This window comes from Nelumbo lutea, chromosome 7, assembly GCF_056320005.1.
Source record: "Nelumbo lutea isolate HS-2025 chromosome 7, American lotus-T2T, whole genome shotgun sequence".
NCBI lineage: Eukaryota > Viridiplantae > Streptophyta > Magnoliopsida > Proteales > Nelumbonaceae > Nelumbo > Nelumbo lutea.
This window is the reverse complement of record NC_142690.1, coordinates 38,612,646-38,625,386: the sequence shown is the minus strand read 5'-3', so window position 1 is coordinate 38,625,386 and position 12,741 is coordinate 38,612,646. Positions and strand designations below refer to the sequence as shown.

The 12,741-nt window shown below is 38.6% G+C and overlaps 1 protein-coding gene across 1 annotated transcript in view; it reads right to left on the bottom strand.

The window, feature by feature from the left end:
* The window catches only part of LOC148846144 (toprim domain-containing protein), a 94,380-nt gene extending 91,318 nt beyond the window's left edge, over positions 1-3,062 (bottom strand). Inside the window, exons 1-5 of the mRNA XM_088954390.1 lie at positions 2,675-3,062; positions 2,463-2,596; positions 1,539-1,594; positions 1,402-1,459; positions 1,195-1,302 (exon numbers count right to left, since the gene is read on the bottom strand). Of these exons, the coding sequence (XP_088810516.1) occupies positions 1,195-1,302; positions 1,402-1,459; positions 1,539-1,594; positions 2,463-2,596; positions 2,675-2,918 (600 nt within the window). The 5' untranslated portion in view covers positions 2,919-3,062. The remainder of the gene's footprint in view (positions 1-1,194; positions 1,303-1,401; positions 1,460-1,538; positions 1,595-2,462; positions 2,597-2,674) is intronic.
* Between the last annotated feature and the right edge of the window lie 9,679 nt (positions 3,063-12,741).

The window sequence follows — 12,741 nt, the reverse complement described above, 5'->3', positions numbered from 1 at the left end:
GGGGGTAGTAGTAAGAAATAATTTAAGCACTAATAATTAACGGTGAATATGGCTTTAAATAGAATGGATTGGCGAAACAAGACTCATGTAACTGACCCCATATAGTTGGGATAAGGCATGGATGATGATGATTTGGAAACAAAGAAACTAGAGGCACCAAAATCCAAAGAAATTATAAAACAAAACGTCTATTTAAATGTGGTTGTGGCTAGTTGAGGTAAAACACTGAAGGAGTTTAGGGACTTCGTCATGGATGATATCACAAGTAATTGGTTGATTGCTGCATGTTCTTCTAGAAAGAAGATCTCAACAGCTTTTCCAGTCCCTCCAGAAAAGTTCCTCAAGTTGAACTTTGACAACTGCAGTTTAGGAAACCCATTAATTTCTATAACTAGAGGATCAACAAGAGATTGTGAAGGAAGCTAGAACTGGAGGGTCCATAAGAAGTTTCACTTCCATACAGATATGGAAGTCAATTTTGAATGAGTTAAAAGGACTGCTAACAATTTAGCTAATACACTAGCTAAACAAAGGGTGGGAAAAGAACAATTTTTTTAGCACAACTGTAAGGGAAAAAAAAGAGGAAAGATAAGGGAGAGAGAAGAGATTTTATCCATTGGCTGATAGCCTAGCTAAGCAAGGAGCAACAAGGAATCAGTTGTTTTAGGTGTAATCCCTCAATATGACTGTATGAGGGTTTGTAAAAAGTGTATATAGTGGCTGTGGGGGCTAAGCGAGTGCTAGTTGTCTCATGGGGTGCTAGCCACACCAGCTGTATATTTGTATGGAATTCTGATGAACTCCCTACAGAGCACGCCCCACGGCACATCCCAACCATGCATTGGGAACATCTCCCCATGACAAGTACGGGAGATGTTCCCAATGCACAGCGAGATGTGCATGTGGAGCACATGTGGGGTGCACTTTATGGGGAGACAATCTGAACTCATTTGTGTGGGTGTATATATGTATTTGTAGTCTATTTAATTTGATAAAAAAAAAAGTCTATTTGTTATCAAGTAAAAAAATCAAAACCAGGTTAACAAATAGCATTCTCAATCAGTTCAGTTGAAGGAAAAGTCAATATATGAAACAAGGGTTCTGACCCAAACTTTATACCACATGACATCAAAAACAAACTAGTAAATAGCATTCTCAATAAATATAGTTGATATAAATGTCAGGCTTCACTACCTCATCGCACAAGGGTTCTAACCCAAGACTCTCCTCTGATATTACTCGTTTGGGCATTACTTTTGGAATTAGATTAGCTCCACCAAATGCCCTCCCATCTGGAAAGGCCTGAAAAGAAATTGGGTATCATTTGGCAAACTGCAGAAACATAATCAAAGCATTGAAAAACCAAAATAGTTTAGATAATCTTCCAAATTATCATGTTACCTGGGCGCCACCTCTCCATCCACATTTAGCTCTAAAACATGTCCACATGGCCGAACCCCTAAAACACCAGAAGTATACAAATAAACATGTACTAAAAAAGAGCACTAGAGGGGCAAGAAACACTGAAGAAAACTTACCCATCTTGTGTAATCAGAAGTGATAAGCTCCTCTCCATTGAGCCTCCACCTTCACACTATCATGAAAGAAAATATGATGACATAAACACCAGTGTTACATCAGAAAGAGAAGCTTTAATATGAACATTGGCAAGCCTTTGGTACTAAATACTTTTAGATTTTTAGCAAGAACTAGGAAGAGCCTATGACATAGAATTTTTCATGAGACCAAAATTTATGCTTTGTATCAGTGTGTCACCCAAATCTTTGGCATGCCAGAAGTTAGACAATCAGATGACCCTAACTACCCGAGTACTCAGATCCATTTAATGACGAGAAGTCTAGGGACAGTACTCTTTTAAAGAGGAGAAATGGAAGTCTGATTAGTTGGTGAGAATCACTTGATCTAACTTTCATCTAAGAGACCTCAGACAAGAGTTGCATTGACTGTACAGCTCGGATGGAATAAAGACCAAATAAAACCATAGTTACAGCAACAATTGCACAATCTCTATCCATAAAGATACCCTGCACCCAAGAAACTTTGATTGTACAGCTCAATCAGTTCATACTATGACAAAACTGTCACACAAATGGTGCTTCCCCAACTCACCCAACACCCTCTTCCTCCATTCCCAGCCCAACTACCACCCAAAAAAATAAAAAAAATGTATAATATAACAGTTCAGAAGTTATGGCTCAACCAACTACTAAACTTTACTGCAAGTGTACAATCATAAGCCCAGGGAATCTTAATCAACTCATCCAATAACGTAATTATATTTTGTTTTCTTTCCTTGCCTCTGTGTATTACAATGAGAATGGTAAGAGACCGAATAGCTAAAGCTTTTATAGTTAAAACAAATCAATTAAACAAAGGAAGAACGGTCCGAAACATAAAATAACAGCAATAGAACAGCAAAGCTTAAGTTTAACTGTATACACCTTTGGGCAAATCAAATGATTGTACTGTCCAGGTCTACAACTAGTGCAGTCAATCCCTATCATTTCCAATCTCTTCTTTAAAGCATTTAATCGAATTGAGTCGATCGTTTCTTCTTCTGGGTAATCCATGTGAACTTAAAAGCAACAAAAAGATAATCAGGGATGAAAAAACAGAAGCTGAGGAAAAAACAGAATGATTGTTAAGCGTATACCTGGCCTTGGAACTCTGGCGTAAGACATATAGCAGAATCCAGATTTCTTTACGATAAGATGGTGAAATATAGAGATGGGTTTTGGTGGGCTTGTTGAGAAGAGAAGTCGATAGGTATGGAAATGGTGCAGACGGGAAAATGAGATGGGTATTGTAAAAGGTGCGCTCCTCAGCAAGTTCTTGGAACCCATCAGGATGTTAGAGGACAGTAGCGTGTGGAGAGGGCGATGCGGATGAAGCACCATTTGAGAGGATGCCCTTCTCTGGACCTTCTGGTTTTCAACAAGCTTCCATGGCCAAGAAACGAAGGGTTTAAGGTCTCAAGGGGATAATGGACATCTCAAGGGCCTACCTGGTGGTCTTAATGGCGCGTTTATCGCGCCGACTGCTCGTTGTATATGTTTTGATCTTTTAATATGCAAATAATGAAAACGATGTTTTTTATAATTTTCACACGTTTATGTTTTCTTTTTCAATTACTTAAATACTAGCATGTGGCCTGCAAATGGAAAGGGAAAGAGGTAAGATTAATATGATTCTTCTAATATCTCTCTCGACTATTTTTTTTATTTTAAAACATGAATTTGAATGTAAGAACAATAGATGAAAGCAAAAGTGTGCTTTACCTTAGTTGTAACTGTTGATGTTTACATCATATAAAAAGTCTAATAAAAATTAAAAGTTAAATTGATGCCAAATAAGCCCAACTATAAAAAGAAATAATATATTTATTAAAGTATTACTAAATACTGATTTATAGCTTAAGAATAGGAATTAGATTATTGGTTTATTATATTATTATTTAAATAATATAACATTAATTTATTAAATTACAACATAGTGAATATTCTATATGTTTAGACAAATGTTTTAAAAATCGAATAAGAGATCAACCTGCATTTGCCTTTCGGTCGTGTGTCATCCATTCGATAAATTAATATATATATATATATATATATATATAACAAATAATATATAATTATATTTTACATAATACATGTATTATTTTATATTTAATTTATATTATACCGCTTTTATTTTTTATTTGTAAAAATATTAATAATTGCAATTTTGAGTCCAAAAAATGCATAGAATGTGACGTATAAATCTCAATAGGTTACCCAAATTTAAAAAAATAAATAAATAAAAAATAAATAAAGATCATCCTAATTGGATATAAGAGTGCAAAGTTATGGCCACCAAAACTTTGCACATATATTAAGTGTACAACTCGTAACCTGGTAACCAGGTCAAATGGGTCAATTGCTACTAGGGTCAAATGGTTTTTGACGAAGTCAACATTTTTTTACCAAATGGTAGGTTTCAACGGAACTAGACTAGAAATTAAGGCTGACAATGGTCTGAAAGATTTAACCAATCAGAATGGGTTGAAAACACATCTAGAGAAAATGCAATTTGAGGCAAAAAAGGGGGGAATTTATCACCATAATTGAACATCAAAGTACAAAGTTATGGCTTCCGAAAATTTACACATGCATTGAGTGTATAACCTATGACCCAATGATCGAGTCAAACTGGTCAACAATCAAACCGCCCAGGATTAGATGATTTTTACCAAGTCAACATTTTTTATTGATGATAGGTGTAAGTGTTGTGGTTAGGTTGTGTGAGAGTGGTCTCCTCGAAGGAAGATTGGGGGCAGGAATTAGGTTAAAGGCTAGAGCGAATGAGAATGATAAAGTGATAAGGTAGGATGATCGATGATTGAATGAATTCATTATGAAGCGGTCCCTCATTTATAAGGAGTGATCCCGAGGTCCCGAACGGAAGGAGTCAAAAGTGTTTGATTCCATTATGAAAAGGGAATATTGGATTCTTTGTCTATTATTAAGGAACACTACTAGGGTTCAGCCAAGTGTCTTATGAGATTCCTCAAGGACTGGCTTTCCTTTCGTCCGAGGATTCTCATAATCCACGTGTGCTACTTCTTTTCATGACCCATTTAACCAATGTGGCACTGGTGACATCATTCGTTTAGCAGGCACACTTTAATTAGACCCACGTGATGCCTTATCACACGCATAACTTAAAGCCACACGTGTAACTAATAATTGTTCCCAGTCTACAATGATCTCGCGGTTCATCGCAAAACTGTGCGTATATGAAGTTCACCACAGAACCGTGCACCTAAAGTTTATCACAGGTTCAAATTAGTTAAAGTTCATCACGACTCGTCTTAAGTACAAGTTTGTCTCAATTGTGTGATGAATTATACATTCATCGCAGTCATCCGATAAATTATAAGCTCATTGCAGGAGTCCATGGGGCACCAATCCGGTATCCTTTGTGTTCTAATGGTCTGAGCGTTAACCATGTACCTACATTATCCTCCTACTTATCATTTTACCCTTGGGTTTGCCTTGAGGTTTTGTAATGGATCGATGTAGAAAGGGGGTCAGTAGTGTATTGGTTTTTGTGCGTTGGGTCCAGTGATTGTTCTTATTTTGATTAGATCTCTTGTGAGCAAGGGAAATTTTGTTTGGATCTTTTGTAAGCTCCCTACCTATTGACAAACTAGGAGCCAGTCAATAGGCAGTCATGCATTTGACATATTGGTAAATTCATATGGGAATTGGGTGTTCAATTTCAGCTAACTTTCAACCATTCTATGATTCAACCCCCCTGTCTTTTGATAATTTGCTTTTTGTCAGTAGGCAATTTTATGTTCAGTTTGTAAGTGAGTTTCAGCCCCCCTGCCTGAATGCAGGAAGAAAATTGTCAAAAGACAAGCAGGGAAATGCCAAGTATGGGCGTGTAGCCCCCCTGTGTATGCTGAAGTTGTGTTTGTTGCAAATACACAATGTTATTTAATAGTTTATAACATGGTGACTTTTCACATTCGGTTACCGTTGAAGGGACGGGGAAGATATTAGGTGCCGAAGATGTGGTCACCATTAGGAATTTTATAATCATTGTATCTTTATAAATGTGATATGTTTGCGCATGTGGTCCGGATAAAAGATATAATACTCAAATTGGGGGTTGATTATGTGGCACTTTCTTTTTAAATTAATGTGTCATTTTGTCCCGCCTTTATAAGAGTATAGCTGTAAATTTATACCTTGCTTTTTCGTTAAGCATCATCTACGAGCCTGTAATCATGTCTTTTCGTCTTCCCCGATATTGCTTGTCATTCCCGACATGTGTGGGGGTTTTATAAAAGAGCGGTATGTCTGCTCTTACTCGCTTATGTGTGCTCATTATTCTCGGCCAATTAACTCTTTGTGTTCCATCTTTGTCTGTTTTGCAATTCTTCCTACTCAGTTTTTCTTCATCCTCTTACCTATTTCTTTCCTATCAATCATGGCTCCTCACCAAAAGAAATCTGAGTGTCCATTCGTTGATTTTGTCAAGGTCGTCGATGAAGGGATAGGATATCCATCACATGGACACCCAAAGATTGCGGAATAAGGGGGCGAATTTCAAAAATTTTTTATCTCCCTTCAACTGGGAATCGAATTCCCTATTTAGAAAATCATTTTTTCAATGATCATTCTTGAACCATAAACTAAACCCGATCTGAACCAAAAGGAGTAGGGAGGGATTATACCTGATTCGGAGAAATAGTATCTCCCAATGGAGGTGTTCACGTCCAAAGAATGATCCAAAAACTGCTCCCACTGAAGATGGCGCAGTGCAGGGTGGAGCAGAATCAGTAGTGTTCTTCAAAAAGAAATTGACCTTTCGCAAGAATCAACTGGATGGCATGTAAATACAGCTCCAACCAATCTTTCCAAAACATTGGTATCAAGATCAAATCTTGATTTTTCCCAAGAACTAGAGATCGAACTGCTGGAGGGGGCGGCTGTAGGAAGGAGGCGGCAAGAGAGTATTTGCAGGGTGCAGAATTCTCTCTTCTTGTGATTTCAACTCTGAAGACAAAAGTGTGTTGGTTGCATGTCTAAAGGCTGCCGCCCCCTCCTCCTTTTGTAGACTTAAAGGGATCAGCTCCTAATCCCATTAGGAGTTGCTGAACCAAATAAAATTTGGATTAGAAGTCCCTTTAAGTGATAAGGGATAACCCTTATCTTATCTGCAGATGAGATCAGCCATCTCCTAATCTGATTAGGAAGCCTCCAGATATAAATCTTATTTAGATCTTGGACTCTCTAAGTGGATAGGGTCTGGGCTCAATCCTAACAGCTGATCCATCTCAAAATTCGCCCTTTTAATTGACTAATCAAATTAGCCTAGTTCGAAATAAGCTTAAGGCCCATTTAAGGTTATGTATTCATTTAGCCTTTCAAACTGCTGCCCAGTTGGGCTTCCTTGTATGGCGTGGGACCCAAACATTGATCTACACATCAGCCACATGGGTTCGGCCCAGCCTCTGCTACAAGGCCTAGCCGAATACACTGTAAAGGACAGTGCACCCCCTGAAACCCATCTCATGGGCTCTATGGGCCCAACACTTACCCTAAGTGGTCCCTGGGCCAAACTACCTTGTAACACCTAGGGACTGTGGGCAGATGCAAGATTAGCCCATCAGGTATTATCCTCAATGGTCTTACACTTAACTTCTCAGCCCATAATGATCATACACTGCCCGACAAGAGAGGACCTCTCCCTCGGCTGCAAGGAACAGTGTTGCACTCCCTGCTTATATGGATCCCGGGAATTAAAACCTTTTGCAAACCTTTTAGAAACCATAATATATATACTTTTATATATCATATAAAATATATTTTGCAAAACAAATGTCAACGATTGAAATCGGCTGCCGGCAGTCTTGGTTTCCATTAGTGAGAGTGCATCCCCAATCATTACCTTTGTCTGACAAAGGGGTTGATCCTGTCACTATGATCACCCACTCAGATGAATTCTCAGATTGTCCCAACATACTCAGGTTTTGACCCCCACTAAGGATCTCACTGAATGGCACATCAAAGGCAGCCTAAGCCGACACCTAGTGCAGTATCATAATCAAGTATAGGGGTTGAGTGTAACTTTCCAATTTTGCCCATCAATCTCCAAAGTCCAGGGCAATAATAGAAATCTGGTCCAGTTCAAAGATTCAATTAATCCTACACTATATGTGCTTAGGGTCTCACCTTGGCAGCTGAGACAGGCCACCCCAACCAACTTGGTGGCACCACAGTGTCAGCCTTGTTAGGATAGGTCTCCCCAGACTGACCCACTGGCTGTGAACATTCTAAACTAACACAGAAACATACCAAGGGAACATGAATCAAATATGCATTATTATTCATTTACAATAAATTCATAAAGTACATCATCTTGATTGAAGCTAAGGGCATACAAAAAACTGTCTAACAGTTGATACAACAAAAATGTTGTTCAAATGAGAAGCAGCCATGGTGGTTGATAGTGTGATGGGGAAAGGGGAGAGGAAGGGGGTTTTGATGTCATGGGTGGTGATGAACTAATGTCTCTCCATGGGTGTTTGGATCGTTCAATGTTATTCAAGTGTCAAGAGCCCAGGACTGATAGCGCAAAATCACCAAATAAATATTTTGGGTGGGATTGTTATTCTCAGGCTGTGAGTGTGGTAAGTAGATACCAATCAAACCCAGGATAGAGCACATGATCATTATGAAAAACATACTCATATACCTCTGGAGGACCAGAGAATGTTGTCTTGTTTTCGATGGTAGTTCACTACAAATCGTCGGATATATTGATGTTGACTTTAGTTAGACCCAGATGATAGGGTATACGTCTTATGTAATAAGAAAAAATAGTCAATGACCAAGGCCAAGCAAATTGTCAGAAGTAAGGTTGCCTAACAAGTAGTATGGATGAAGTTGTTCAACCTGGAATTTAGAATCTTACCATATCACCCATTCCTGTGTTGTATGACAACACTGGATCTACGGGAGATTGTTGGTAGAGAGGACATCTAGATTGAAAATGTAGTATCAGCGGAGAATGTTGCAGACCCATTGACTAATCCACTGACATAGAAAGTGTTTGAGAAACACGTGGGTAGTATGAGACTGAGTCTTGTACCAGATTGGACCTAAGTACAAGTGGGAGTTGTTAGACAGTGTATGCCCTTAGCTCCAATCAGATTGATGTACTAATGCAGTTATTGTAAATGAACAAAAGTACATAATTGTTTCATCTTATGTTTGGTGTGTTTCTATGTAATTACCCCTTAAATTGGACACTTATGAGACTCGGGTTAGTTTAAAATTTTCTCAGCCGTTGGATAGACTTGGGGAGTTTATCATGCCAAGGCTGGCACTAATGTGTTGTCAAAGAAGTTGGGGCAGCTTGTCCTAGCTGCTAGGGTTGGACCCAAAGCACATGTAGTGTGTGTTTGTTTGAAACAAATCCGAACCATTTTCCAATTATGCCCTGAACCTTAAAGATTAGTGAGCAAATCTGGAAAGTTACACATAACCCCCTAGACTCGATTATGTTATTGCACTGTTATCGGATTGGGCTATCATTGATATGGCAATCAATGAGATTTTCTGGGGGGTCAAAACCTAGGTATGTTGGGGGTTGGGGCAGTCTAAGAATTCACTCGAGTGGGTGATCATAGTGACAGGATCAGCTCCTTTGTCAGGCAAAGTGAAAGATTAGGATTGCACTCTCCCTGATGGAAACCAAAATTGCCAGCAGTCGATTTCAACCGTGTTTAAAATTTGTTTTGCAAAATATATTTATATGATAATACATATATTATGTTTTAAGAAAAAGAATTTGCATAAAGGTTTTAATTCCCAGGACCTATCCAAGCAGAGAGTGCAACATTGCACCTTGCAATCAGGGGAGAGTTCTTTCCATATCGGGTAGTGTTTGATCATTATGGGCTGAAAGGTTAAGTGTAAGAGACCATTAAGGGTTGTTTGCGTGATGGGCTATTTTTTACTTAAGTCCATTGTCCTTGGGCCTTCATAGAATGACTAGACTCAATGATCATTTAACTGTAAATGTTGGGCCCATTAAGAGCCCATACTGATGGACTTAGAGGTTCATTGTATTTGATAGTGAATTCGACTAGGCTTCTTCTCAAAGGCTGGGCTGATCCCATGTGGGCTTATGTAAGGTCATTATTGTTAGACAATGTATGCCCTTTAACTCCAATTAGATTGATGTACTAATGCATTTATTGTAAATGAATAAAAGTACATAACTATTTTATGTTATAATTGGTGTGTTTCTATGTAATTACCCTTAAACTAGACACTTATGAGACTCGTGTTAGTTTAAAATGTTTTCAACCATTGGATAGACTTGGGGAACTTTATCCTGCCAAGGCTGACACTGATGTGCTGCCAAGAAGGTTGGGGCAGCCTGTCTCAATTGTCAGGGTTGGACCCAAAGCACATGTAGTGTGTGTTTGTTCGAAACATTGGATCCAAACCAATTTCAGTTATGCCCCGGACCTTGAAGACTGATGGATAAAGATATAAATTACACATAACTCCTAGACTCGATTATGGTACTACATTGTGTGTCGGATTGGAATGCCATTAATATGTCAATCAGTGACATCCTTTTGGGGTTAAAACCTGTGTATGTTGGGGCAGTATGAGAATTCACTTGAGTGGGTGATCATAGTGACTGGATCATCCCCTTTGTTGGATAAAATGAATGATTGGGACCGCACTCTCTCTGATGGAAACCAAAACTGCCACCAATCGATTTCAATCGTGTTTGAGATTACTTTACAAAATATATTTATACGATAATATATATTATGTTTCAAAGGTTTGCAAAATGTTTTAATTTCCAGGACCCATCCATGTAGAGAGTGTGACACTGCACCTTACAAGCTAGAGGAGAGGTCTTTTCCTGTCGAGTAGTGTTTGATCATTATGGGCTGAGAAGTTAAGTGTAAGAAACCATTTAGGGATTTTTACCTGATGGGCTATATCTTACTTAACTCCGTTATCCTTGGGCCTTCATGGGATGACTGGACTCAAGAATCAATTAATGTAAATGTTGGGCCCATTAAGAACCCATACTGTTGGACTCAGGGGTTCATAAACACTTAACAATGAATCCGACCAGGCCTTTCAACAGAGGCTTGTCTAAACCCATATGGAATTATGTAGGGTCATTGTTGGGGTTCCATGACACACAAAGTGAACCAAATGGGCCAACAACTACCTAGGGACGTGAGCCACTTGCTTAATGGGCCTAAAACCCATGATTGATTGGATTAATCAAGTGGCCACATGACAGCTTAAGCAGTCATGTGCCTTGAGTGAATATGGGTTTGGATAAGGGTCTAGATCAGCCATTAGGATAAAAGGATTAGTCTTATCCACTTTAAGAGTCCAAATCCAAATAAATATTTGGATTATGAACCTCCTAATTCGATTAGGAGTGGTGATCCTTAAGGCTAAGAAAAGAGGAGATCCAAAATTTGCTCTAAATCACTCTACTCTCAGATCTCTCCCTACTCTTGCCGCTCTAGAAACCCTAATTCAACCTCCAGTTCTTGGACAAATCTTGATGAATTTTGACTTTTGATTTTTTTAAGAAAATATCAGAACCAATTTGTGTTCACCTCCCTTGTTCGACCCAAGTTGTTGGATCACAATTTTACTAAAAACTGTGTTGCTGAACTGGATTCAATTCTAGTTGTGCCATCTTTAGTGGAAGCTGGTTTTGGAACTCTATTTGGGCGTGGGTTACCACTTCTAGAGCTACATTTGTGGAATCCGTATCATGTATACCTCTTCCTTTTTTTTGGTTTCAAATCTAGTCCAGTTTCAGTGCAAGAATGAATCTAGAAAAATATAGTTTTTCTAAAACTGGGAATACAATTCCCGAAAGGGTAAAAGAAAATTTTTGAAATTTCACCCAACCATCTAGCATGGTTTTGCCATTCATATGATGGATTCCCCTTCCTCCAATTATTGGGATTTCATGCCATACAAAGTGAACCTAAATGGGCCAACAACTATCTAGGGACGTGAGCCACTTGCTAAATGGGCATAAAGCCCATGATTAATTGGATTAATTAAGTGGTCATATGATAGCTTAAGTAGTCATGTGACTTGGGCGAAATGGGTTTGGATATGGGTCTAGAACACCCACTTTCATAAGAGGATAAGTTTTATCCACTAATAGAGTCCAAATCCAAATTAAGATTTGGATTAGGAACTACCTAATTCGATAGAAGTGATGCTCCTTAAGGTTTAAGAAAAGAGAGTTCGATCTGCTCCAAATTACTCTACTATATGCTCTTTCTCTCTGCTCTTGCCACTCCTAATTTGTTATCCCCTTTGTGCTAATTTCCCTTGTATGATCCAAAGAATTGGATTGCAGTTTTGCTGAAAACTGTATTGCTGAATTGACTTCATTCCAAACTGCACCATCTTCAGAGGAGGCTAGTTTTGGGATTTAGTTTGGGCGTGAATTACCACTTTGGGAGCCACATTTGTGTAATCCTTATCAGGTCTACTTCTCCCTTTAGTTTGGTTTCAGATCTGGTCCATTTTTTATGCAAGAGATTCTTGAAAAATGTAGTTTTTCTAAATCAAGGAATACAATACTCGAAAGGCTGAAAGAATTTTTTTTTTTGAAATTTCACCCAAGAATCTATGATGGTTTGGCCATCCATATGGTGGATGTCACCTTCGTTCATCTTAATGGTCCCAACATTTACAATTAAATGATCGTTGAGTCCATCCATCCTATGAAGGCCCAAGGACAATGGACTTAGGTAAGATATTGCTCATCAAGTAAACAACCCTTAATTATCTCTTACACTTAACCTTTCAGCCCATAATGATCAAGCATTGCCCGATAGGGAATGACCTCTCCCCTGGGGTTGATCCTATCACTATGATCACCCACTCAAGTGAATTCTCAGATTACCCTAACATACCTAGGTTTTGACCCCCCAAATGACCTCACTGATTAGCATATCAAAGACAACTCAATCTAACACCTAGTGCAGTACCATAATCAAGTTTAGGGGTCTGGTGTATCTTTCCAGTTTTTTCCATCAATCTCCAAGTTCCAGCGCATAATTAGAAAATTGTCTGGGTTTAGTGCTTCAAATATACACACAATATATGTGCTCCGGGTCCTACCCTAGTAGCTGAGACAAGCTGCCCC